The following is a 27,836-nucleotide window of genomic DNA, read 5'->3' as shown; positions in this document are numbered from 1 at the left end:
CCTGCAAAACTGCTTTTATTTAAAAAAAATCTTAAAAATCACTGCCGCTAGGAAATGCTTCCAAATGCAAACAGAACAAATGCGCCCCCATTTCCCACAGCAAAACATAATACATTTCCGGGAAGGGCACAAGACAGGAGCCCCGTGATGCTGCAGCTGTTCCTCTACAGGAAATGAAGGTTCAGAGACCGATCCATCTTCCGAGTCTCTGCTTCCAGAACAGCAGCTCTGGGCTCCCTGACCACAGCTGCTAAGGAGTAAGACAGCTCTTGGTGAAGGTCTGACAGCTCCTGGCTGGTCTTGGCGCAGCACTCAATATAGTCCTGCTTGTATTTTCGCTCCTGTGCCAGCTGCGTCTGCAGAAGGGACACCTGAAAGAGGCAAAAGGCCGAGCTCAGGCAAGCCCACGCTGTTAGGACCATCTGCGGACGTCGGGGAAGACGCACCCGCTAACTCCAGCCCTGACAAACACTTTGTCGTTGTGGAATGGGAAGTAACAGGTTCCCAGAGTCACCCTGAACCAAACTCAGATTATCAACAGTTCCGAGTTTCTTTCTGGCATACCATTCACGTGTACAACACCGAGACATTACATGTATATTAAGGAGAGAGGTTCCTACAGGGTTTAGTAACCCAACTCTTTTTCTCAAAAGAGAGATTCGGGCTACCGACACCTTAGTTCCACGTGCTTTTTCCTCAGCAGGAGGGCTACTGGTTACACAAGGTACTGAAGAACTGTTCTGTTGCGATCCAGCTTAAAAACGTGACAGCTAGCACATGAAAAGGGAGCAAACTCTCATTTTTCCTAACTTCAGAGCATTTCACAGAGGAGCAGAGCATAACCTGATGAACAAAGCCCAGGGGGGAAATGAGCCTTACAGGACTGCTGAGGCCTTGAAACGCCTCAGATTCTATTCTTTCCTGACAACACGGAGCTCTGCCTGCTGGGCTTTTTGGTGGGAGAGACCCAGCTGCTCTCACCTCCTGTTAGGTTTGCAGTGCAGTGCAGCCACAGCAGCTCTGGCATGTTGCCCTCTGCCTGCTCTGGAGTGGAGGAGATGCACATGGAAAGTAAGACATCAAAGGGACTTCACAACGAACTCTGTGCATAGGCTGGGGACCACCACCACTGAAGAGAGGGACAGATCTGACCTTCTCTCTGAAATAATAAGGGCACCTTTGTGAAACTGGGCTTGCAAGCCTGAAAAACCCTCCCACGCTCTGGTAGGTAACCCAGAGGTATGAGTGGGAGAAGTGGCCAGCTGCTGCTACGAGCATCTCCCAGGAAGTGGGAGATCAAGTTCCAGTTCTGCTGTTTCCCAGGCCCAGAGGAGTGCCCTAACCAGCCAGGTGAGGACTATTCTTTGAGCAGAGCACCTCCGTTGAACTGCTGAACTGCTGAAGTGGGTCCACGGTGCAGGTAGACGCAACAGTCAGTCACAAGGGGAAGGGGGTTCAGTTAGTTATCTGTAGCAACAGAACTTCGGACACTGAGGCTTCCTGGTGAAAACATCCTTAAGATATACCTTGATGGCTTCAGCAGTATTCTCAGCTCACTTGCCGGAGCTAAGCATCATGTAGTCTACCGATACAAATATTATATGCATTTCGCCCTGAGCGCCTGTGAAGATTCGCCTCCTCAGGGAGACCAGGGTGTACCAGACCCATAAAAGTACACGGAAGAGACGTCTGGCGACTGCTGCTACTGCCAAGACCACTGTCAAAGGATGCAATAGGCTTCAGTAGCTGGAATGTACGTTCTTGCACTGACAAAACCCATGTCCATACAGTGCTTAGGTCTCTGACTCGGTCCGATACTGGGATCACGATTAGCACAGCATAGCAGTATGACACTAACGATTGCCTGAAGGCTATAAGCTCTGGCACTGCCTCAGATCCCCGGAGCTCTGATATGATGCAAGCTCCACTGTTAACGGAGTCAAGGGAAAATGGAAACAGTCAACAAGATGAGTAAGCTCAAGGGGAACATCCTTAGAATAGTCTCTACTTTCAGGCGAGTGCCAGTTTTCTGAATTTCCTCCAATCCTTCTCCCACTTGCCCTTTAGGCAAGTCAGAGACTAGACCTAGGTGAATGATGTTGTTTGGCCGTGGCCAAGAGGTGTGTCTAACTGGTACTACCTGGTGTAGACACTGCCTGGTGTACTCACTTCCTGACAGCCAAACAAAACTTGGGCTGTGGCATCATGCAAAGTTGTGCCCATCAGTACAGCCACAGTGGCTTTTGATGAGAGCTTTCCTACTCCTCACCTGGTTCTGTAACTCAGCTAATCGACTGCAGCGAGCGTGAGACTCCTCCTGTGAAGAAAATGCAAGGATTTCTTTTTTTTGCCTCCAGTTTGGTCAGGGCCATGGTCTATATTTGACTTCTATTAGGTCTATACTGGGGGGCTGCTGCCACTGGGATTTGCCATCGTTGCTCCGTGTGGCCAGAGCCTCCTCCCACCAAGTAAGATTCTGTTCTCACCTGTCTAGAAGCAGGCATCTTGTGCTGGTCAGACTCGGAGAGAGAAAAGCCGCATGCATCTGGCAGTGACCGACCACCGTGATCTCTCTTCAGTCTCCTCCGTTCACGTTCCACCTGCACGTTGGACAGGAGAAAGGGTCACAGAAACCTGCCACCAAACAAGGAGCAAAAGGACCTCTGGACGTCATGGCAAGGAGATGTCTGCTCAGAGACCGTTAATTGCACCAGAGAACGTTGGCGGCAAAAAGCACTCGATGTAGACTATGGAAGAGAAAGCGCAAGAGGAAACAGTTCCTGACACAAGAGAGTCAAATGGGTGTGTACGGGGACGCTGGGGCAAGAAGGGTGGTTCCGGAGTGAATGTGCCTTTGTGAAGGCAGCGGGGTGCCAGAAGAGAGAGAGAATACAAAAGTGTGTGTCCACAGGGGAAAGTGGGAGAGGGAAGGAGACAAACAGAGGACCCCAAAGTGCTGCCTGTGGAAACGTGTTGTGTTCCAGAGGACCGTGAGGCTTTGCAGAGGCAATGAGAGCCTGTTTTACCTGCTCAAGAGTCCTCCTGAGCTCAGCGTTGAGTTGCTTCAGCTCCGTCTTCTCATGTTCCAGCCTTGCAACTGCTCGCTGCAGACATTCCAGCCGCTGCGACAGGAGTCTCTTCTCCGAGAGCCACGATAGCTGCTCCCCTTCTGCGATAGCCTGCTGGGTGTTCAGAGAGGAGATTACGTGAGCTGGTGCCACATAAAGGTTAGGAGGGCCAGAACCAACACGTCGGGGAGAGTGACCGGACTCAGGAATGGACAGTGCCAAGTCCCTTCTTCTCCTCCCGAGAGAGACTGGAAACATTCGTTTCCTATTCAGCCACTTCATGCTTTCACAAAGGTCTGTAGTATTTCCAGCTCCCTCTCTCTCAGCCATTTCTTGTCCGTCATGAAGACTTCCACATCGACATGTTGCTCTTAGGGAAGCTATCTAACATCTTTGGTCATCCTCTTTGACCTTCACTGTATATCCTCCTATCTGTAGTTCTACGCTCTGTCCTCGGACAACCAAACAACATGTGGGTGAAGCATGCGTTTCTGCAGTGATAAAATGCCAAGGTTTTGTTCTCTATTCCCTTTACCTGTCACATCATCATTACAGAACTGCTCTTTGAAAAAATCCCATTATCAACCAAGCCCTGTGCACTGCTCTGAACCTAGTCAAGAGCCACCTCCCCCCTCGTGGGTTTCTTGATGAGTTCATCAAGTGCTCCTTGAAGCGCTCTCTGACAGCATCTATAAATGTAGTCTTGATATCAGCACTATACCGATCTATACGGATGCAAGCGCATTACCTGATCTAATGCTGTTGCATACCTGATCTATACGGATGCAACTGCAATCTCCCATTGTTTTCATGCTCCCTGCCCTTGTCTGCTTCCCATCAACAGATCACAATACCCGTCATCATCCTGATCAGGCTGGCAGTAATATTTCTCAAGTCATGTACAACGGTATAGTGCATAAATACAGTATTTTATTAGTAGCAGTTTCTACATGCCTGTGGACTAACGTAATGCTAAAAGTATTGGCAGAGTCCCAGGCAAGTTTGCAGCACAGGCTGTTGCAGCTGTTCCACTAGCAGTACCCGAGTCAGATCACCTTGGAGAAATCCACACAACTTCGCCTTCGTGCTTTTTGGACTGCGGCACAAGTACATCCTGCATGTGCAGTGAAGCCTTTAACCTCATCAGGCAACGGTACGAATTCCATTCTTTTCAATACACCGGAAAAGCTGTACCTCAGAAATCGACGTCTCTGAAAGCATCCTCTAAGCACCATCAGTGCAGCTGCTGTTCAGCCATCGTTACAAAATTCTACTAAGTTTAGTGCATTAGTCTGGTCAACTGTGCCCTTTCCTTTCCATGCCAAATCCTAACCGCGAGACGTTGGCTAAGCTTGCCTAGATAGGAGAGAACCAATTACCCACCCCCAACCTTTGGACTTGCTTTAATTTTAACGGCAAGCTCTGTAGCTCTTCCAGTAGTTCTGGGCTTGACAGAAAACATTCTGGCAGGTGAATGGGCTCTGGACGGAGCTAGAAAGACAGGCAAGCCTGCTGGCCGCAATCGTGGTTTCTTTGGCCAAGCAGGTCATATATGTATGGGAATATATATTCCCATATCTTTATGGAAAACGTCTTTAGAATCCTTCACAGACATTTTAGTTGACTGATGATCAGCCACAGTGCCTACCTGAAGATGAAACCGGTCCTTGTCCCTCTCTGAAACCATACTCTGCAGGATGGCTATTTCTTCCCTCGGAGTCCCATTGGCCATTTCACTCCTGGTAAGGGCAAGAGTCAGTGCTTGTGCCTTCTCTTTCCATTCGATTTCTCCGCTTTCATTCCGCTTCAAAATAGCCACCACACGCTCCAATTCTTCCCCCTTTGCTTTCCTCTCATCTTCCAGCTGCTGGGTTAGCTCCTCCTGCCTTTTCAAGAGACGGTCTCTCTCCTGGAGAACTTTCCTCTTCTCTGCTTCCTCTGCCTCCCAGTTCTGGAGTTTCTGGATTTGTTTCTTTAGGGTCTCGCCTTCATCTTCCCATCGCAAAGCTGATGTTAGTTGTTTCAGGAGTTCACTCTGCCTCCTAAGCTCCTGTTCTCTGCCTGTCAGAGTCTTCTCTAAATACCTGACTCTGCCTCTCTGGTACTTGATCTCTGCATCCTTCTTTGTCAGAGTCTGCCGAACGTGCTGGAGATCTTCCCGAAGACCTCTTATTTCCTCTTCTAACTCTTCTTGCCCACCTTGAGCCTTGGTCTCTCGTTCCCTCTCAGGCAAGGCTGCTTCCAGGAGCTTCTCTTGCTCTCTGTGGTGTCTAACCTCTTCATTCTTCTTGGTTAGCCTAAGCTGGAGATTCTGCAAGGTCTTCAGTTCTTCTTCTTGGCGCTGGAGTTTTTGCAGAAGAGTTTCATTGTCTTCATCTCTCTTCCTCACCGCTTCCTCAAGCAGATTCACTTGCTTCTGGCATGATGTTAGTGCTACTTTCATGCTTTCTTCACCAGGCTGGAACGTGTTCATTTGCTCTGTCTGCCTGAGGCACTCCAAGCGGTGGTTCTTCACTGCGTGGCTCATTTCGTCTAGATCCTGCTGTAGGCTCTTGGCCTGCTTGCCTTCTAACTCCTTCTGCTCTCGAAGGTCCTGGGCATGCTCTTGCAAAGACACCCTCTCTTGATCTCTAGCTTCTCGAGAAGGTTCAGCATATTCTAGTTTTTGCAGTATGGCTTTAGTCTGCATCGCTGCCTCCTCCTTTTGCTCTTGAAGCTTAGAGATAGCCTCCTCCAGAGCCTCTATCTTTTCTTCTCTTTCTTTCAGAGTCAGTTTTGTTGCTTGAAGATTTGTTTGCTCAGCTTCACGCTTCTCCTCCTTTTCCTTGCATGCCTCACATTGTTTTCTAAGGGATAAAATTTCTTGCTCTTGTTCCTTTAGTGCCACTTGAAGATGATGCAGAATTTCCTTCTGCTGTGCAGAGTCCTGTTCTTGGTTTTGGAAGGTCTCAATCACTTCCTTCTGAGATTCAATCATGAAATCCTTTTCTTTCAGTATTGCCTTAGCGTGTTCTAAGTCTCTCTGTAAGACATTCATCCGTTCTTCTGTTTTTTCCTCATAGTTCCGTGTTTGTTGCTTTTGGATGTCTATGAGCCTGTCCTTTTCTTTCAAGGTTTCTAAGGTCTGCTCCAGTTGGTCACGGACAGTTCTTAACTGCATTTCCATGACTTCTTCAGCTTCCTGGATTTGCTTTTGTTGTGACTCAAGCTCTTGATCTTTTTTAGATAAAGCAAGTGTCATCTTTTCTACTTTACCATGAAGCTCTTGCAGGTGCCCCTCTCGCTGATCCTTGTACTGCTGGAAGAGCCTGAACTGCTCCCTTTGAGAAGCACACTCACTCTCTCTGTCCTTAAGAACTGCCCTCAGGTGTTCAAGGCTTGCGTGCAGAGATTTCACCTGTTCTCTCTCCTTTTCCAGTTCTTGGATCTGCTGGGTCAGAGACATAAGCTCTATGTTTTTCTCCTTCAAGTTCCCTTTCATAGGATCAAGATCCACGAGCAGATTTCTCACTTGTGAGGTACCGTGTTGTTCCAGAATCGTTATCTTCCCCTCCTGGAATTTGATCTCCTGGTCCCTCTCCTCCAGCGCCTTGCTCATCTTGCTGACAGCAGTCCTCTGCATTTCTCGCTGCTTCTCCAGCTCCCGTATCTGTTCTCGCTGGGATCTGATCTCCCGGTCTCTCTCTTCCAGGTCTTTGTTCATTTTGCTTACAGCAATCCTTTGTTTTTCTTGCTGCTTCTCCAGCTCCTGTATCTGTTCTTGCTGGGATCCTGTCTTCTGTTCTTTCTCTGTTACGTCCTTAATAACCTGATCGAGAGTAGTTTTATGCATTTCTTTCTGCTTTTCCAGCATTCTCATCTGTTCCTGGTATAACTTCATTTCTCCCTCCCTCTCTGACAGGATGGCAGTCATACGAGTGAGATTCTCCTGCAAAGCTTTTACCTCTGCTGCCTCTTTCTGTAGCGTCTGGATTTTCTCCCACTGCGTTTCCACTTCCTCATTTTTAATTTTTAAGATAGACAGTGTAGTTTGGAGTTCTTGTTCAAGGCAGTGATTCATATCTGTTGCTGTATTTGCTCGGGTCTCGGAGGCTGTGACTGATTCCTGAAGGAGTCTTCTCTCCCATACCAGTTTTTCTTTAAGTGCTTGCAGTCTGTCCCGGTCATGCTGCAGAACAGGGAGGAAGAGGTTCAATAATTCCATCTATATATGTTTGGTTGTCATACTAGATTGGAACTCCTGCTCCAGTGGCAGTCAAGGGCTGAAGTTGGAGCTTTTAGTAGAAAATTCGAGCTCTTCAGTTGGTTTCCCTGTTCGATGTAAATTTTCTACTGTCACTCAAAAAAGATTTGAGAACTGTACTGTATCTATCAAACTCTGTCCATAACTGATTTTTGGAGTCATTGTAAATGGAGGAGTGGGAAAATACCGACCATGTAGGAACAGCTGCACTGGCTCAACTGTCTAGGCTAGTCTCCCGTATGTAACGGTGCCTGTAAGTGCACACCCAGGGAAGAAAGCCTAAGAGTCGGGTGGACTTACATGATACCTCCCCTCCCCAACCCCAGCACTGTTCCAGCTTGTGAGAACTTTCTCAGTCTCCTCCTGACCCCATATAGACCTGCTGTATTTACAACACCCTTCGTCAAGGAGTTCAACAGGTCTGCTCTGCTGTAAATATACCACCTCCTGTCATTTGCTTGCAGCGTGGCTCTCACTACCTTCATCAGATGGCTCTCGTTCATCTCTTGGACAAGAGAGTGAACGACCGCTGCCCCCTCTCTCCCTGCCTCTCAGGATGTTGTAGACCTTTCCTGCGCCACTCTTTAGGCTGCGTCTTTCCCAGCTTACTCAGCCGGTCCCATCTTCCCTTTTGCCCTTCGCTGAACCTCTGCTGGCTCTAGGGTGTTCTTTTGGGGAGGAGCTGCCAGAACTGCAGCCAGGATTTCAAGTCCAGACTAAGCATGATTTAGACAGTGGCACGATGATGTTCTCTCTATTAGGAAGGGAAGAGAGAACAACCCCAACATGTGATTTCCCTTTTTTTTCTTTGAGAACAACCCCAACGTTTCATTTACTTCCCCCCCTGGACCTCTACTGCGTAGAATTTTCGTGGTGCCATCCTCTAGAAGGCCACTGTCCCCCTCTCGAAGGAGTAATGGTCAGGTCACAGTCTGTCATTCCGTGTTTCAAATCGGGACTAGTTTTCCCCTTGCAGACATACATATTTAGCTGGATCAGCACTTTTGTTTCTCAAATGTCTCATTTTTCCCCCCGCTGTCTGCTCTCAGACGGGCAATGTTGAACAGCTTTCTATTATTAGCAAACTTTGTCTTCTCACCCCTTTTTCCAGATCCAGGTGTTTAGAAATTTTGGACACAAATAATTGCCCAAACCATGCAATGTAAATAGAGACAAGTTTGAAAATTACTTTGACTAAAGCTTCAAGGGCAGAAACCTTCAGAATTGAGGAAAATAAGCACCCTGATTCGTAACTGAGTCGTATATGACTACGGCATCTTTTCCTACTTATTCAGGAGAATGCAATTGGAAAAGTTAAAGCACAAAAAAAAGTTGCTCCTTAGAATGACTAACAGAAGGCCAAAAAATATGTAAGAAATGGCCCTTCACAGCATCTGCCAGCCTCACCAGGACATCCTTTCTTTGCTTCTCGGTGCTCTCGAGTTTCCTTTCCAAAGACGCCACCTCTTGATGTAGAGTCATAGCCTCCTCCTTTAGAGACCCTTCGGAGGCTGCTAGCTGAGACGTCAACTCTTCCACCTCAAGTAAAACATAACAAAGCAGTCAAAGACTACAGCTTGTCGCCGTCAGCCATATCATATACTGTGAGGAAAGGGAAAGGACAACTTTAAATTTCACCCTATCGTGAGAGTACCAGATTCACAATGGATACAGCCAGCTTGTTTAACAATCTAAGTGCGTCACCATGTTCATCTGAAAAACCACCTTAAAAAACAAGGCTAGCAGTAACAGGCCAGCAGAAATCCACTCTGATGATTGCTGGCAAACAGGCAAAAGGAGCAGCCCATCTGGCCAGGGCAGCAGCTGAGATTCAGCTGACCAGTAAGCCTCCTTCAGACCAGCTGAGCTGGAGACCACAGTATGATGGCAGTCAGAGGGACTACCCCATCAGCCTGCTCTGCAATGGAAAGGCAAGAAGGGGAGAGACCACCTGTTTGATGACCAGAGTATCTACTGCTGTCTCAGTCACCTGTTTTTGCAGAGCATCCCTCTGCTGAAGAAGAACATTCTTTTCCTCTTTGATGGTTTTGATTTCTTCCTTGTGCCTCTTCTCCACTGCCTTGATCTTACTCCGAGTTTGCTGCAGCTCTGCTTGCAGCTTTTCTGTGATGTTCTGTAAACACAAACGGAGAGCAAGTTACTGGGACCTGCCATCGGGTTCAGCTTTTTCCTCTTTCTGTCTCAAAATCACATTCATTCAGCCACTTCTTTCTGCTTTTCTACCCAGCTCTGGTTCCACTGTAACCCACCCTTCCTGTTGCTGATCTCTGGAGCTTACCAGGCTCTGTGCTTTCAGTGCCTGCAGTAGTCCTTGCCTCCTCAGTCCCAGGACTTACGTTTTATTTCCTTGTTACTGCCCTCACTCTGTTACCTGGCCCTCAGCCTCTCTCTCAGCTTACGTCCAATTGCCAACTGCCTGTTCTTTCAACCTACCCTACTAGTCAACGACTTACCTGCCCATTCTCTTGCTGCTTTTTCAGGTCCTGCCTGAGCTGCTCTAGCTGCTGGCAGGCTTCTGTTAGCTCTCCCTGCGTTTGGAGTAGCGTCTCTAATAAAGCATTCTTCTCACGCTCCTTTTCTAGCAGGACCTGCACAGAAACAAAGAGAAGACGGGTTTAAACTTCCCATACAAAATTTGTGTGGCAAGACTCAAAGACCCATGGGCTCACACGGTCTCAAAGCACTGTGCTGCTGGTCTCCTAGGTCATTATCTGCCCACTTGGAGACACAGCTTCCTAAGTGAGATTGGCAGTATAAACATGGTCCATCCACGGTCCATCTGCGACTGAATCTCCAACAAACTCTTAGTCATCTAACAGGAGAATGCGTGGCAGTTCTCAAGTGTCTCGCCTTGCTGGTGAGGGTATCCCTCGTCTTGCGCTGTGTCCTGTTTGTCTTTCAGTAGCGACTTCTGCACCTACTTAGCGGTAGAGAAAACACAAGGCTGCCAGAGGGCTGAAGCTAGCAGCTCTTTCAGAAAACTCATGTACTCTGAGTGAGGTTTGGTGAAAATTACTTCGGTTTTAAGGTATTCAGTAGACTTTACCAAAGAAGTACTGACAGTACAGGGACACACTGTCATCTCTGAGCGCCGCCCTGTCATTTCAATACCTGTAGACACAGCTGGGGGTACTGCTGTCCCTAGGCAGCCTCCATAAAGAGGACTTTGGGTAGGACACAAGGAGGACTCTCAGCGTATCGCAGGGTTGCTCTGGCACAGGAGACCTGGGCACAAAATAGCTTACCAGCAAGTGACTTAAAACACAGCCCGGAAGACACCTCTGTTTTACTGCCCAGAAATATTTCAGAGGAGTCTTTAAAAAGATTTTTCTTTTGTCAACAATCCTGCTGCGCCCCTCCCCGTCCTCCCCAAACAAAAAGCCCATCCTCATGGGGATTCAGTCCTACAAACTCAGTTTGGTCTTTAATGGAGTTAAGGCTATAAACACGTATCAGTAAACGTCAAAAGAAGACCGTTAAGAGAACAGTGAAGATACTCTGAGGTAACTCTTAGAAAAACCAGAATACAATAGCAGCACAAAAATCTAAAATGAAAGGTGACATTTCTGCCTGGCTTCCTATGAGAGGTCTCATTCCTAGTCCCAAAGGTAGCCCTGCATGCCTTTCACCTCACCAAATTCAATGTAGAAAACATGTAGGGCATGCTCCACACAGCCCGATATCCAGTCATCTCCCACAGCTCTAGCTTTGCAAAGAACCACACAAATTCTCCTTTCACAGCCTTTACCTCTTGCTTGGCGTTTTCGACTCTGGTTCGTTCCTCTTCTTGTTGAGCGTGCACGGTAGCAACTTTCTGCTTCATATCAAACAGCTTCTTCTCGTGCTCCCTTCCTGTCTCTGCCTTCTCCTTTTCCCATTGCTCCAGCATCTCCTGCAGCTCTGAATGGTGCCCTTCCCGCTCGCTTGCCTGATGAGTGGAGGAAAAGACTTCAAGATGAAGTCCCAGCCAAGCTCCTCAAAAAAATGTGAAGCTTCATCCCTCCCCCACAACCCCCGACCTGAACAGTGCACAGTGGCGGCTTTGTGCCCTCCATATATCGTGTCCTGTCAAGGAACTTAAAAGGAGGGTCAGCAGGTGGAAGAGAAGGAGATGTTACCTTCCCCTCTCTGATGGCTGCCTGTTTCCTAGCACCTCTCTCCTCAGGATTTCTATCTATTCTCAGAGTCTCTATTTTCAAAGCTCACCTCCCTTTTCATCAGTGAAAAGGTGCAGATGGACTGCAGGGTGAGGAAGAGACCAGTACCCTGATGCCCTAGTCACAAGACAGGCCACGAACTGAAGTACCAGGAACAAGGGGCCTGTTCCATAAGCTTCAAGCCCAAAGATAATACCTCTGTCAACCGTGAAAGGACAGAAAGAAAGGAACAAAGTTTCCGTGACTGCAGTTGGCAGCAATGTTAGGAGTCTACTTCATGGTAGACGGGAGTCTGGTAAGATCCTACCCCTTGGCTGCCACGCTTTGGGTGGGGACCGTCCAACCTTCTGTTGAACTCGTCTTAGGCCCACACTGCATCTGTGGCTGCATTTACTGTCCCAGCATAGTCCTGTGGGTCTTCACGTGCCTTCAAGTACGAGCCATTGGCTCTGCTGCCTGGCCTACCAACGTGTGGCCTATGACAGGGGATTGCTGCCATTTCACACGCTCGGGCTAGTCGTCTTCTAAAGTCAGCCCACAAAGCTTGCTTGAAGAATTCAGAAGCATATTGTTTCCTACCAGGTCTTGCAGGAGCTTGTTTATTTCCACTTCATGATCAGTTTCGCAAAGTTTGAGGGTACTGTTATACTGCTGTTCTGTCCGCAAGAGCTGTTGCGCCATGTTTTCCCGTTCCTGCTTCACGAGAGATCTCTCTGCTTCCAGCTCACATTGAAGGCACTTCACTTCCCCTGCAAACACGACAAATGGCAAGATTCAGAGTCTACACAAACAATGGTTCTGACTTTACTGACCTTAAGCCGTTTGAATTTCAGTGCAGGAGGGATCTGCCTCCATCTCCTTCACTCCTCAGAAGCACTGCGGACAGAGAGCTATTTTTTATACCACCTTCCCTAGGTAGGGGGATCACCAGAAACAAAGCGCAGGAGGCTCTCACCTTGTATCACCTCCTTGGCCTGCGTGACTGTGTGAAGTTGGATCTCAAGCTGACTCCTGGCGATCTCCAGCTGCGATAAGTGCTGCTGAGCCTCAAACAGGCTGGATTCCAGGGTCTCCTTCACTGACCTGCAAGTTGTGAATACGGAGGGAAATGAGTTGCTTGCTCCTGACGCCCACAGGGAGTTATTCCAGTAAGAAGTCGTTCAAGATCCCTACACCTGAGTACGGAAAATGGGTTGCACGGAAACTTGTATACAGAAAACATATTTCTACCGTTTAAAATAGCAATGCGGGCCCCTCCGAGGGAATGTCCAGGCTTTCTTCATGACCTAGCATAACACAGAAAGCCCAGCCGAATTTGATCTCAACAGCCAAATCTTAAATTGCTGTGACACGCAGGTAGCTGTGCCCACAAAGTCTGTGCCAGCAAGCAAAAGCCCAGCCTCTGCTCACAGCCCTTATCTCCTCAGCCCTTCCAAGTTGCTCTGCAGGGGGACAGAACAAGAGTATTTCCCCGGCTGACTCGTGACTTTTTAGTGCTGTTCATACTGTAGGTATAGGTAGGTAATTTTCCAGACTCCCTATATTTAAAAGGGACTCCAGAAATACATCAGATGAGAGGGTAAAGTCTCATGCTTGTAGCAGCATTTGGAAGAAATCAGAACGAGATTTTATCTGAACAGGAACTATATGAAGGGAGAGACAGGTATCCTTTAGTTTAAACTGCTGGAAGTTCAAGAGAAACACTTGCTCCCTTTGTTTAAGCGTTGCTAACTAAGTAAGCAGTAGCCCAAATGACTTGTCGCTCTTTAAAAGGGAAGTTGTAGTACTGCAGATGCAAATTGTTACATCCATAGACTTCAACCAACTGGTGCGTATGACACACAGGATTCTGGAACCAGGAGCTGCAGTTACCTCCCTGACCTAACACAGCGTCCTGTGTGCCACGTTCCTACAATACACAGCGCTGCCTCCCGAGTACAGGCATGCGACCAGGATAACATCCTTCAAGGTAAAGGGGCACCTGAGTGGCACAACAATAAAACCCACAACAGAAGGATTTCCCTGCTTTGATGGACAATGGAGGCTCTATCTGCAAGAAGGAGAACAAGCACTATTTCTGATTACGCCCATCTCTGGCAGTCCAAGGTAAATGTGCCCCGTTTTAAGGACAAATAGAAGTCAGTCTCTAAAACAGAACAGAAAAGGTAGAGTCCAAAACCGTGACAACAAAAGGCTCTTGAGAACAACATCTGGCAAGAATAGTTGCTGATTTTTTCGTTATCTATTGCCAAAGGTTCTTCATAACTAGTTTATCTCTTTCTAACAAAATAATTGATCCCTCTTTTTTCTAAAAAAAAAAGGAACTGAACATCTAATCACTTAATAACAGCCCAGTAATTGACCAAACATAATTCAGCTGGATCAAATAAGAGAAGCTGGAGCTCAGAAGAAGCAGCAGCTCTCAGGAAACACACTGAGTCAAAATGGTGTTTATCAGCCTCGCTAACAACATACTCTGGAGTGGTAAAGTGTAAAAGTCAAGAAGCATGCCAAACAATCTGTGAAACATCATTTGTACAGCTCTGCAAGTTCAGGAGTCTTCTAAAAAACACCTAAGAGGAGGACAAACGTCTCGATGCTTTTTTTCTTCTTTTTGGAAAAGCAGAACTTGTCACATTTGGTCTTAGAAACCTGATACAGCAGAAGCAGAGAATCTTGTTCCTTCCCTGTATAACTTCGCCATGGCATCTGCCTCTAAACGACACGTGGTGAGGAGTACAGGACCCAGACATCAGTGATGGGCAAGAATCCCCGAAGACTGTCGAGAATTCACAAGAGGTTTCCCTGCTGCTGGTGTAACCAACTCGAGGTCCTGCACCACACTTAACAAGAGTTAGCTTAGAAACAGAAGGCCCTCGAGATTTTCAGCGTGAGCCTCGAGCTTCACCCTAAATGGCAGTGTCCTCCTCACAACGTCCGTATGTAATAGCCTTGAATTCTGACGATCCCATGTCAAACTACTTGACAAGGAAAGATCTATGTTCAAATGCAGAACAAGAAACCAAAACCAGGGAGAAACTTCAGGTTTCAGGAAACATCTGCATGGTTTAACGATTACTCAATTCAGAGCCAAGTTGGCTGGCTTTGGACTTCACACAGGAATGTGCAACGGGGCATAAACATGAGCGCAAGGCTCAGGAGAGCTTTGCTAGCTTTACCTGTCAGAAAAATAACATTCAAATCAAGGTATACTTTTTTTTTTCCCCCTCGAGATTCTTCCATTTTCTGTCCATGGAAGGTGAAAACATCTGAAAAGCACACAGGATGCAATAAATCCTCATGCAACGATTACCACCTTTATAACTACAGACATTGAATAAGGTCCTGCCTAGGGTGTCCTCCCTGCCTTTACCTGGCCTCTGCCAGCTGCTCTGAAAGGCCTCGTCTGTCCTGCTCCATGGCTGCCAGTCGCACCTCTAGGGCAGCCTTCTCACGCACCAGCAATTCCTTCTCTTTGGACACCTTGGCCAGTGCATGCCCTTGGCGAGAGGACTCCTGGCGCAACTGCTCCAGACCACTGCTAGCCGACTCTTGCTGGCGGTAAACCTGAAAGCGGGACAAAATACAGTTAGAGGCCTTTCTCTGGAGTTCTCTGCAGAGCCAGCCAGTGCCACTTCTGAATCAGCTCGAGGAGAAAGAGCTCCTGTACTGTGGGCTGAAAGCTTAAGAGCACCTGCTGTATACCGCGCTAATACCCTGGGCTGCCAAAAGGCACTGGCACTGTTAACTTGACAGTGATGAGTAAGGCCATACTGGGTTGCCTGGGACCAGACAGCTCCTTCACGACAAACGTACATACCCCGGACTACGTGTTTTCATGCAAAAATACTGCCTTTTCCAGAACTCCAGAACCTTGCAAACTAAAACTCTATTAGAATCTATTCCAGTGCTGGAAATTTTCAGGAAAGGCTGAGCAAAAGCAACTTTGCTCGCTGAAGAAAGTGAAAACACACATGGTTTCTCCTTCTAGAAAAAAAAAGATCAAAGTGTCACCTACTGCAGCGTGTAAAGCAGTTGGATGCAATGAGGTGACGCTTGGCAGGGAAACAGCCCTTGTGGTCAGCAGTGTCATTTAGTGATTTATGAAAGTCTGGCTGACGTGGCCAGAGAGATGGTAGACTCTGTTTGTACAGTAGTTCATGTCAACAATACTGTTTACTTGTCTTACACAAAGAAGGTGTCTAATATACCTTGCTGGTATTCAAGCTTGAAGATTAACCATGATTTTTTAGCTCCTTTCTTCAGTATAACACCTCTGCTGTGCATTTGCCAAACATACCACGTACTCCAAAACTAAGACTATCTAACAGAGAACAGACCATCAGAAACAAACAATTCTCTCAAAGTTATCCCATAATACCCAAGATTGTACATTATGAAACTGACATTTAAATGATGACAAACTCCCTAGTCTCCTACAGTGACATGATCCTCCCTAGCTCTTTTGCCAGGGTACCGAAATCAGTTAGTCCAGCGTGAAGAGTCTTGCGCGATCACCTATTTCTCATCTTCTTCCTCAAAGCCTAAAGAGGCTCTAACAATTCACAGAATCATAGAATCGTCTAGGTTGGAAAAGACCTTTAAGATCATCGAGTCCAACCGTAAACCTAACACTGCCAAGTCCGCCACTAAACCATGTCCCTAAGCACCACATCTACATGTCTTTTAAATACCTCCAGGGATGGGGACTCAACCACTTCCCTGGGCAGCCTGTTCCAACGCTTGATAAGCCTTTCGGTGAAGAAATATTTCCGAATATCCAGTCTAAACCTCCCCTGGCGCAACTTGAGGCCATTGCCTCTCGTCCTATCGCTTGTTACTTGGGAAAAGGGACCGACCCCCACCTCGCTACAACCTCCTTTCAGGTAGTTGTAGAGAGCGATAAGGTCTCCCCTGAGCCTCCTTTTCTCCAGGCTAAACAACCCCAGTGCCCTCAGCCGCTCCTCAGAAGACTTGTGCTCTAGACCCTTCACCAGCTTCGTTGCCCTTCTCTGGACACGCTCCAGACCTCAATGTCTTTCTTGCAGTGAGGGACCCAAAACTGAACACAGTATTCGAGGTGCGGCCTCACCAGCGCCCCGCGTACACGGGGACGATCACTTCCCTAGTCCTGCTGGCCACGCTATTTCTGATACAAGCCAGGATGCCATTGGCCTTCTTGGCCACCTGGGCACACTACCGGCTCATAGTCAGCCGGCTGTTGACCAACACCCCCAGGTCTTTTCCCCCAGGCAGCTTTCCAGCCACAAAGTTGCATGTATGTCTTAAAATACAATTTCAACAATTTCAAGATGTCATTCCCATTCTTAGCAATACAAGACAGCAGACACTGACTTGCAGCTTTGTCCCGCTCTCTAGGCTCAAACAAATGGGAGTTTTGAAAGTTGCAGACTTCACAACAAAAAGCATAAATAGAAACATGCAGCCCTGTTCTTGCCTCAGAAAAAGGATTCAGAGCTACACAGTTTGTTTCTTTTGCCACATGTGAGAGCAGTAGCCCCGCTCAGATTCACGGGCAACACAATCATCTCTCTGCAGCTTATCAAAAGCCAAAAAAGAGACCAACACAGACAGGTGGATCAAAAGAATCTGTAGAAGCAGAGGACAGCTCGGAGAATTGCAGAACAGCTCTGAAGGCCATCAACACGTTTCCAAAAAGAAGCAAACAAAGCCTTCTGACCTCCAGCACTACCAAGCGTCTCCTTGACAAAAACACTGCAGAATCCAACAGATAACAGCTTCACTGAGCCAAGCAGCCAAATGCCCACCCAGAAGCACCACGGTTTTGGTCTCACCTGACTGAGTTTCTCTTGGGTTTCTTCCTTCTCCTCTGCCAGTACCGTCAGCTGTACCCGCAGCCCCTCCTGTTGCTCCTCTGCTTTCTTCAGCAGCTGCTCCAGGTGGGCTTTCTCGGCACAGAGCTCTTCATTTGTTCTTCTACACAAGTTCAGCTTCTCCTGGTCAGAGATCTTTGCTCTCTCCATCCCGTCCACTTTTCCTGACAGAACTTCATTCTCTTGCTCCAGCTACAATCACAGAGGCACAGAGGAAATAAAATACAGTAAGAGTTACTATGAAGAAGGTTTGGCTTGGACAGGAAAAAGACCAACATTTCCATACTCAGTCAGTCATACTGTCGGAAGGCAAGAAGCCTGAGCAGAAGCAGCAGCTGGAGACGAACACCTGGCAAGATCTTTGGCAACTCTGCTCACCTGCAGCACAAGTTCGTTCAGTTGCGCTTTATCCAGTGCAAGAGCTTCATTGATACCGCTCGTGTTCGCTGTTGCAACACGTAGTTCAGCTATTTCAGCACTCAGCTTATTCTGAGCCCCTGTCAACTCTGCTACCGACTGCTCTGCCTGGAGAGACAAAAGAACAGCATGACAACAAAGGCAGGAAAACCCCTGACTTCAAGCAGCAACTCCACATCCCCTGTGTGTCTCTGACATACTCCCAGTTCCGCGCTCCCAGTAAGCACGTGGGGACTAACTACCCCAAAGAGCCTGTGTGGTCTGATCACCATTTTCCAAGAAGGAGGACAACATTTTCCCTGTCTTCTACTGCCAGAAACAGCATCTGTGGTGGTCCTGCTATCACAACTCCCTCTCCCACAGGTGCTACCTAGGAATAAGGTGACCACACCTTCTCCAGTGCCATGGCAAGCTCATGTTTCTCTTGCTTCAGCAGATCCCTCTGAAGGTGCGATTCCTCCAGTGTCTCTCTCGCGGCTACCAACTCACTCTGTAATAGTGAATGTTTTCCTTCAAGTGCAGCCAAGTCCTTCAGTCTATGAGAAGGGGAAAGACAAACAAGCTTTTAATGTAAAAACATTCTCATTTCCAAAACCAAGAGCACATACTATGTCCCAGATATGACAGTTAGAATGATTTCCAACAGCTTTCTATTTACACCTAAAGAATGCTGCAATTTCCTGACTAGAGCTGCATCACTCTCTGTCATTGATGCAGGTGAAACATTCGTCATTGAGAAAGTGAAACAAGCTTCCAGAAATCACAGAACGTTTCCAAAAAGTTCAGGTACTCTCAACTGAACGGCTTCCTGCCTGATGGTTCTCTCTCTCCTTTTTGGTACATCGGATACAAGACTTTCCAAAGTTGTTCTTTGGGTAAGACAGACTTTTTAAGTCCAGATTAATATTCCCACAATTGCTCTTGCCTTCAGCAGCGAAACAATGACAGAGCCTGCAATCTACTGGGGGAGGAGATGTGCGTGAATTTCCAATGCAATAACCATAGGATCACAGGATGATTCAGGCTGGCAGGGACCCCAGGACGCCTCTAGCCCAGTCTTCAGCTCAAAGCAGCTGGGGTCGGCTGTGGGATCAGTCCAGGTTGCTCAAGGCTCTATCCAGTTGGGTCTTCCAAATTTCCAGGGATGGAATCTGCACAACCTCTCTGAGCAACCTGTTCTGCTGCATGATTGCCTTCATGGTTCAATTTTTTGTTCTCCTGAAATCCAGTCCAAACCTCTCTTGTTTCCGCTTATGCCTGTCATCAACTACTCCGGTCGGGTTTGGAATGCTTTTTTTAAAGGGTCATAAAGAAAGTACAAGGAGGCAGCTATGCTGTATGTCAGTAGGTAGCCAGACCTGCCCACGTGCTCCCTTCACCTTTCTATGCTACAAATGATGAGCATGCAGAATTCATTCTTTTACAGTGGGCCTCCTAAAGTCCAGCAACGCCCACCCCTGCCCAGAGAAAGCTTTAACGCTCACAGGAGCTCCTGGTCACGACGCGCTCTCTCCATCGTCCGTTGCTGCTCCACCTTCTCCCCCTGCGCCGAATCTTCCTTCAGCTGCAGTTCAGTGTTACTTTGACGCAGACGCGAGGCTTCTTGCTCCGTTACTTCAAGCTGGTGCTGTAGCTCTTCCCTGGTTTTCTCGAGGTTTGCACAGTCACTGCAGAGACAAGGCTCAGTTAGAAGAATGAAGAGGCCTGAAGAGTCACGGGCCCCATTTTCGTCATTCCAGGATGGAGTTGTGGGGAGCACGGTAAAGAAGAACTTGCTCTTCCCCTCACAAGGCAACTGAAGAGGGAAAGAGAAAGGAAAGCAGGCTTTTGCCTTCGTTCAGTGAGAAGCGGCGGCTAGGAAAGAACGGAATTCACAGATGCAGCATGTTGAGAGGGAGGCGTCCTGTATTCCAACACCGCTCTGTATCGCCAAGACAGCCTTAGGATTCACAACAGAGCATGAAAAGCAGCGACAGGAGGATGCTAAAGTGCCCAACAGAGGCATACACGTGGTAGGGCAGGCGAGTTCTTTGCCCATAACGCCGCTGAACTCCCAGAACTGGAAGCAGATTGCCTCTAGAACGCAGGAGAAGGAGGAAACACTCACCTTCTGAGTGCTTCTACCAGAGAGTGGAGGTGCTGCCGGTGGCTGCTGGACGTCTTGCATTCCTCCTCCAGTTGCTCAAGCCTTTGCTGCAGCTTCCTGCACTGCTCTTCCTGCTGCCTGTGCTGGTGCTGCAGGAAATTGATAGAGTCCTGCCTGGCCGAAAGCTCTTCTTTTAGGGCCTGCAAGGAATGGGCAGGGAAAGAGCACAAACAAGCAATAAGAAGCAGGGAAGATGGCTCCAGGTAGCTGGGAGAAGAAGCAAGCAGAGAGACAGCTCACCTGAAGGCAAAAGCTGTGATGAGGGGGTGGGGATCAAGGAGAGAAAAGCACTAGGACACAGAGCTGGTGAGACTGGCAAGGCAATACGGTACCAAGAGTGGGAAGGCTAGAAAGAAACTGGCTAAGGAAACGGAAAGGTTTCAAGCTAAGTGAGGCATTAGCAGCTGAGCCTGTGGCCAGTGGTGAAGACAAGCAGAAATTCTCACCTGCCTTGCTCCTCGCCTCCTTGCCAGTGCTTCCTGAACCAATACAAAGGCATGCTCTGCATCAACGGAGCTCAGACAAGGGAGGACGTTGCTGGACTCTGCATGCTGGGAACTGTCAGTGCAGATAATGCTGACCGTGCTGTCACTGTCATCTAACACCACCTGAAAGCCCACATCAAGCTGTTACTCTTGGTTTTCTTTATCTATTTCTCCTTTTCCCCCCACTTCACCCTAGAGTCGTTAAAAACTCAATTCTCTCATTTCTTCAGTCAACAAAGAAGTTTTGTCCCCGTGGCCACAAGTACTCCAGGGGTTTCTGAATACAGCTACTATAAACACGAAGAAACAAGTGTGAAGTGGCTGGAGGCTGCCTGAACGCTCAGTTTCTTGAAGCTCTCAGGAATGATTTTGGTCTCCGTCAGCTTCTTAGAGCCACATACACAAGCACCAGATCAACACGGGAAACAGCAATGAAAGGAAACAGTAACGCTGCCCAGGGAAGAAGGAAGCTGATGACTACTGGAAAACAGCAGTGAAAAAGCTAATGTTTATAATTACTCTGAGCAGTAGCACAAGAGGATAAAAATGACTAACTAAGGGGAAAGAACTGACTTTGTGAGAGGCTGCGTAAAAGATCTGACGACTAAGCCCCCCTCCACAGAGCGAAGTTTAGGACTAAGTTAAAGTTACCCCTAAACACTTAGACCAGTTGCGATTCTGGGGTCAGTGAATGTAGAGTGAAGGAGCAGAGCTGGCAAGTGCATCGATTGAGTCAGTGACCTTTTATAAAAATCTGAAGAACAACAGCGTCATTGCTCAAGGAGGGTGCGGGAAGCCTCCAAGCAACACTGGAATACAAATGTCACGTAGCCAACTCAGAAAGCACAGTCCAAGAGAGACCTTAGCGGGACGCCGAAGGCAAAGGCACTGAAAGTTCTAGCGACTCAGCTGAAGTGTCACAGGACAGCCAACTCGGAAGTTATAACAGGTTTTATGTCAGAAAAGTGGTATAAAAATTAGACAGCCAGTAGCAGTTAACATAGACAGTAATCAACATCTCTGTCTGTTCCCTGGGTTAGTCTGTTGCCTTCCTCAAGTACTTTTAAGTCAAATTTACAGGGATGTGGTCCCAACTCTGTACTCACCTCAGTTATGTCTTTTATCAGCTTCTGGAGGGAAAGATTCTCTTCTTTGGCTCTCGTAGTCAATGCAGCTTCATATTCTTTCTCTAACCAACTTGCTTCCTGAGAACAGAATAAGGAAAGGGTGGGCAGGGAAGAGCTGCTCCCCTCTGTAGCATTCCCATCCTCAGTAGCATTGTCACGCCGATAAGCCTCAGCCCTGGTGATTCCAGTGTATTCCTTCCCATATCTATTCAATTTCTTCTTTGCTAAAACTAAGAAGAGAAAGACCAACAGCTAGTTTTTATAGGCTGCTATGAAGCCGTCCATTCCAAGGAACCTTGATCCCGAGAGACTTAAAGTCACAGGCAGAATTGGTTGCATTGGTGCAACCCCCCTGAGGAAGACACCTGAATTGTCTGCAGCTCCCCTGCCACTGCCTGCACCTGGACTGACTCCACGTGTGCCAAACACACAAGGAATATTTTGGCAGTGCGCCCGATGTTCCCATACAGCTAGCATCTTTACCGCTCCTTCTCTTGAGCAAGCCACACCTCTTTGTGCTAAGGCTGGAGAGCAAACACTGGGCTATCTCCCAGGTAAAGGTAAAACATACTAGAATCTCGACAGTGTCGTTAAGCGTTTTCACGGTCTTCTCCTTCTCCTCGTTCTGCTTCTGAGACTGTACAAGCAAGGCCGAGAGCTCCATCACCCTGAGAAGAGAAGGTCCACGTGCCATTCCAAAAGCATTGCACACCATCACCTGTTAAAGAGCTACGCAGCTCCCAGAAGCATAGCAGAGAAAGTTCAACCCAGAAAATACAGCAAAGGCAGCGTTCATCTCTACAGGTTAAAAAGCCTGATGCTGCAAAATGGCACTTCTTGCCCCAAAGGCCTTCCGCACTCAGTCTTGCAAGGAGGACTTGTCAGTACAGAGGTGCTACATTGCTTATGATGGCCCTGGGCAAATTCCTCCCAACTCCCTTTAGCACAGTTCTGGATAGCAAAAGGGCTGTACAAGAGACAGAGCTCCCTTTATACTGGTCTTAATTTCTCACCGAGAACCAGTTAACAGCAAAAACATTGTAATATGCAATCTCTTTTCCAGTCTTGTCTTACTCAGTCAGTCAGACGGTTTTTTCTACCCTTTCTGTTGAAGGCAGTGGTTTGACTGGGGACAGAAACAGGGCTGTGCAGAATGGGTGTGCTTTAAATGTGAACACAGCCCATCTAAGAATCCAGGAAGCAGCCACAAAAGACGTTGTTGGTAACAGCAAAGTTTAAAACACCTTTACCTGTCCTGAAGCTCCTTCTTCTCCAGGTCCCCCCTGACTTGTAAGCACATCACTTCCTGAGTCTTCTGGCTTATTTCCTGTTCCGCTTGCTGCTGTGCCTGATCCTTCAGGACAGGTCTGCCCAGAGCGATGGACTCCCAGAGGTGTATGCCAGAGTTTAGACGGGAGCAGTTTACAAGTATAGCTCCAGAAAGCCTCATTTGCTCTGCCTTCAGCTCTGACAAATCTCTGAAGAAGAATAAAGAGAGAGCTAATCTTCACACCACCATCTTTATCAGCTGACTCACTTCTGAAGCACGTAATTGCGCAACAGTAAAAGCTGGCAGGAAAGATGACATCTTCGTCATTCATCTGACACTTTGGGATCAGGACTCATCTTGACAGTTGAGCAATGAGTCTACTGGGTAGCTGAGGAATGAGCCTGTTTTCTCCTCAGAGATAAGAAGACATGTATGGCACAGCCAGAAGGCTTCAAGGTCCTCTAATTACTCTTACTAATTGTTGCTCCTGCTCTCTCTTATCAACATACTCTAATTATCATTAACAGATGTAAGGAATTTTACCAAGGTCCCCGGCTTTTACACCTAAGGGATCAGCCCTAAGCGACCCATTATTATCAGCACTTGCACTGCTAAGAGGCTCGTGACAATAGCTACATAATAAACGTTTCAGGAAGGTGGTGTAAGAATAAGCCTAGAATGTTGTAACAAAACCCACAAACAATACAAGAATTAAATAGTAGGTCAGGCACACTCTCACATTAAGGAAAGCTTATAATCAAATAAGGTAAACGGCTGACAGTAACCCAGAGTTTGAAATTGCAAGCTGACACCAGAAGAAGGTACTATTAAGGCTACACTATTTTTGCTTGTGTAGAAGGCAACTGTGAGAAAGGAACCTCAGAGAGCCCAAGAACAAGAAAACAATCACAAAAAGAGGTATCAAACGAAGCAAAATAAATTGGATAAACGCAGTAACAGGGTGGAGGAGCTATTCTTTCTCTCAACGATGCTGGTACAGGAATAAGCGGATACAAACTGACCAGAATAAATGTAAGCTGGAAATGAGAAGAAAAATAATAGATCTATTCAGGAGTGATCTTCCCATCAGGAGCAGTGGGAAAAGAAACTCCGTGAGACTTAAGGCAGATTTCAGTCATTCTTTTAAATGGACTGCTCTACACGCTGCACGCATAGCTTTGGTGAGTCGCTTCCAATGTCTCCATATATGCCCGTGTCTGTGTCAATACGCCCAAACATCACCATAGTCAAGTTCATCTGTTTAGGGCCCCTGCATTGATTATAGCCCAAGCCCCACAGTTTTATCTGAAAACCAGCATCAAACAAAATGATTCTGAAAATAGCCTAAAGCATGCTTAACGGCATTGCTTCAGACTGTCAAAGGAGAAATCATACCGTTAGCCGCAACTAACGTAACATCGAGGCTCAAAAAGCGGGTGTGAAGGGAAGCTACACTTTTGTCTGCAAGACATCTAGCCTTAACTTCTACTCACCGGTCAGTGGCAGTCTTCATTCCCAGGAAATGATGGCGGAAGGTTACCACCTGACGCCACAGGCTGAGTAGACGGTTATGTTCACCCCTCAAGCAGTTGTCATAAAGCTAAACATGCAAAGACAGAAAGAAATGCCAACTGAGCCTTCACTGTCACTGTACAAGTCTTTCAGATAGGAGAGAGTACAACCACCGTCACCAGGTCTCCTTTAATAACTATTGCAACAGGGGCATCAAGGACTGAAGAGGCACCACAGAAGCATCCTCAGTAGACCTGCCACCTGACTTCGAAGAAGGGAACATCCACGCTTCTCCTGCAGGAGTGGATATCAGCAGAGCAAACTGATCATGATTCATCACCTCGCCTTGCAGAGGTGTCTAACAGTCTTGGTGGAGGAAGACAAAAACAAGCCCCTCCAAGACCAGTGTCAGATTTGCTTACAGCAGGCCGCTGGTAAGGGAGGCCTGTCTTGTTCTTCGGTTGGCTACTCTGAATCCGAAAACACACAGACCTCTCCGGTCTCCACTGCTCTAGACGGAGATTTAAGAACTATTAAAAAGATGAGCGGTCCTGTGTGACTGCCCTGCAGTGCCCAGCAACAGCAAGCGTTTGCCTTTAAGACCGAGCAGTATGGTCACAGCAGGTGGGCATCTTCCATCACCACAATTTGCTGACACTCCTCCATCTCACACCCCTGCCTTCTGCCCGTCAACACCAATACATCCTCAACAGAGCCACAACTTCACACAGCAAGTTCTCTGTGCCAGAAATAAAATGCATTCTCACTCCACCCTGGCAGCACATCTGACGTTCCTGTAGCCTATCCCTACCTCACGTTCGTTGCGCCATTCACTCTCCTTCAATTCCAGCTCCTGACGGGCCCTCATCCAGTCCGCCGTCAGCTTTCCAACATCTTCTTTAAGAGCTGAATTAACCTCATTCGCTCTATCGAGGTGCTCCCGCAGGAGAGCGTTCACTTCTGCCAGATTCTCACACCTTGGAAAGGGAGAAACAGCAATCAGGTCACTGAACAACTGCTATCCACAAGCAGCATCCCCGTGATTTTCCAGCTCCCTCAACACTGACTTTGTTGTCAAACTGAGAGGCAGTAGAAGTGCTTTCTAGGATTAACTAAGATCTCTCTGTCATGGCAAACTCATTTGCTTCTCTTTGCTTTAAGCCTTCAACTTCCATCTACAATTTTGGTTTCCCCTTCCTCGTCAACGCTGATGATGCCCACAGTGAACGTCTTGCCTCCCCTTCCTGCTGCTGATCTCCGGATGCGTCACCTTTCTCTAGCATTGTCCTGAGTCGCTCACCTACTGAGCCACGGAATAATTTAGGCTGGAAAGGGACCGTTGGAGGTCACCCGGAATAACCCCCCGCTCAAAACAGAGCCATTCAGCACACAACACTATTACTGCACCACAGAAAACAGATTGTGGACCTCTCTCCTTTCAAAGCAGCTTGGCCAGCCGCTTCCCTCGGGGAGGCTAGGTAGCACTGACAGGTTCTCCCTCACTTCCATGAGCATCCAGGATACCAAGTACGAGGGAACGCTTCTTCCGGGTACCTTTGCTGCTCCTCTTCCACCTGAAGCAGTGCTTTCTCCAGGCTGTGGTCTTCTGTGGCTTCCCACCTGCCTGGAAGGGATCCCTTAAGAAGAAAGGAAATGTTTAGTCAAATTCTTGTGTTCCCTTCACTACTGTTAGCATCCATCGCTTTCCCCTCCATTTGTTGGGTATCTCAGGAGCTCGTGGCTTCTTCCAGGCACAACAGTGTCGTGACTAGGGAGAGGAAGGGAGGGGAAGGGTGTTACTCAATGTGAGCAGCTCTCCTCAGTCTCCCACTGTTGCACTCTCACACCTAGGTATCCTAGGCTCATGACCGCAAGCGCTCACTTCGACTTGGAGCCTGGGAATGCTCTCCTGCCCTTCGTTTCCTAGGTCTACTTTAGCCGTGAAGCAGAAAGAAAAGCACAGAGCCAGCTCTGTATGTTGAACGCCAGCATTCTTGCCTTCCAAAATGCTACGTTTCAACCGATTCTTTTTCGGAGACAGCCATATAATGTAACAGGCAGTACAGCCCTCTCCTGAGACCTAGGACAAAATGTTACTCCAGCAATAAAGCACTCTTTCACAAAACTGAAATCCTTCTTGATAGCGTTGTCTGGACTGGCATTTCTGGGACTCCTGGCTGCTCTAAGAATGGCAACCGGACAAAACACGGACGGGCAAACTTACAGCGCTTCTTTAAAGGTGGTATGTAGGACTGAGTATAGGACTGTGAGCTGAAAGGTTGTTGGTTATTGTATTTGCTTTGTGATTATATATATGTGTCCTTGCAGTGGTGTCTTTGCAGTGTCGTACCACCTTTCCCATAAAGATATATGCTACCCTCAGGTAGCAAAATCTTGTCTTCCTCTGTCATTGCTTTGGGGAGCTTTTCTTTGTCTGCGTTAACGAATGCTACATACACTGTCTTTAGGTAGCAACCCGCACACACTCACCCCTCCTGCTTCCACTTGCTGCTCCAACTCTCGACACCAAGTCCGGTACTGCAGCACCTAGATGGACAGACAGAATGAAGAGGAGCCAATGCAGCTTGTAAGAGGCTCGGCTCCTCCTGCATTAGCTTTTCTCTAAGTCTTTACAGCCCAAGCACAGTACATTTCACAGTGCTGCTGATACAGTCCACAAGAAGTCCTTACGGTATAGGGAAGCTTCACTTTCCCTAGTATTAAAGAAAGTGAGACAGGGTTTCTTTCACACATAGTACTATCTGCTCATCCTAAGACAGCGATGGCAAGCAGAATGATGAGACAGACTTAGCCAGCCATGCCCGGCCTATGGCCACCACGTACCCCAAATGAGTATTTCCAACGGGCTAAAAGCCCAGTGGGTCCCTGCAGCTAGAGAAATGACTTTTCAAAATCGCTTTTCAATATTGAGCAGGTGAAGTTAGTTCTGACCACAGTCCTGCTCAGCCACTGCTCAGAGCTGCCTGCCTCTGCCCGGGGCCGCCCAAAACCACCCCCGCCGGCTCGAGCCCTACCTCTGGGACAGCCCCCTGCTAACGGGGCCAAACAAAGGCGTTTGCAAGCCAGGCATCTTTACCCAAGTGCGAAAAAGACCCAACGAGAGGCTCGGGGGGGTGACAGCGGCAGGGCGAGGCGCCCAGCACGCCGGGCCGGGCCGGGCCGGGCCGGGCGGAGCCGGGCGGCCCCCGGCGCCTCCCCCGAGCTCCGGGCTCGGCGCCGTCCCGCCCGCAGCAGCTCCGGGGAGGGCCCCGTTGGGGCCGCGCGTTCGCCCCCCGAGATCTCCGCCGCCGAGTCCCCTCTCCGCGCGGCGCGGGCGGCCCGGCCCCGCCACCGCGGCCCGGCCCCGGGCAGCTCCCCCCGGGCAGGCGCCCCCGCTCCTCACCTTCGCCTGCAGCTTCCGCACCAGCACCGCTTGGCGGTGCTGCGCCTCCTGCGAGCTCTGCAGCCGGCGCCGCAGGGAGGCCTGGCTCCGCGCCGCCATGCCCCCGCTCTCCAGCCGGGCCCGCCGCCCGCG

At 48.3% G+C, this 27,836-nt stretch overlaps 1 protein-coding gene across 1 annotated transcript; it reads right to left on the bottom strand.

Moving 5' to 3' along the window:
* Positions 1–164: 164 nt before the first annotated feature.
* Positions 165–27,836, bottom strand: LOC143167231 (uncharacterized). Its single transcript, XM_076352424.1, has 26 exons — positions 27,705–27,836; positions 26,792–26,848; positions 25,856–25,938; positions 25,113–25,278; positions 24,283–24,389; positions 22,770–22,997; positions 22,091–22,187; positions 21,499–21,597; positions 20,354–20,515; positions 19,869–20,047; positions 19,246–19,428; positions 18,153–18,297; positions 17,723–17,869; positions 17,306–17,536; positions 14,863–15,056; positions 12,445–12,572; positions 12,069–12,238; positions 11,081–11,260; positions 9,786–9,920; positions 9,302–9,445; positions 8,719–8,850; positions 4,717–7,236; positions 3,027–3,182; positions 2,487–2,600; positions 2,270–2,317; positions 165–371 (listed from the first exon to the last, which is right to left on the bottom strand). Exons 1-26 carry the CDS (start codon positions 27,801–27,803, stop codon positions 165–167), a joined length of 6,111 nt encoding a protein of 2,036 aa, XP_076208539.1. The 5' UTR covers positions 27,804–27,836.

The sequence above is a fragment of the Aptenodytes patagonicus genome, chromosome 14 (genome assembly GCF_965638725.1).
Source record: "Aptenodytes patagonicus chromosome 14, bAptPat1.pri.cur, whole genome shotgun sequence".
NCBI classification, from domain to species: domain Eukaryota; kingdom Metazoa; phylum Chordata; class Aves; order Sphenisciformes; family Spheniscidae; genus Aptenodytes; species Aptenodytes patagonicus.
The sequence above is the reverse complement of the archived record's forward strand: the minus strand, read 5'-3'. Positions and strand labels throughout refer to the sequence as shown.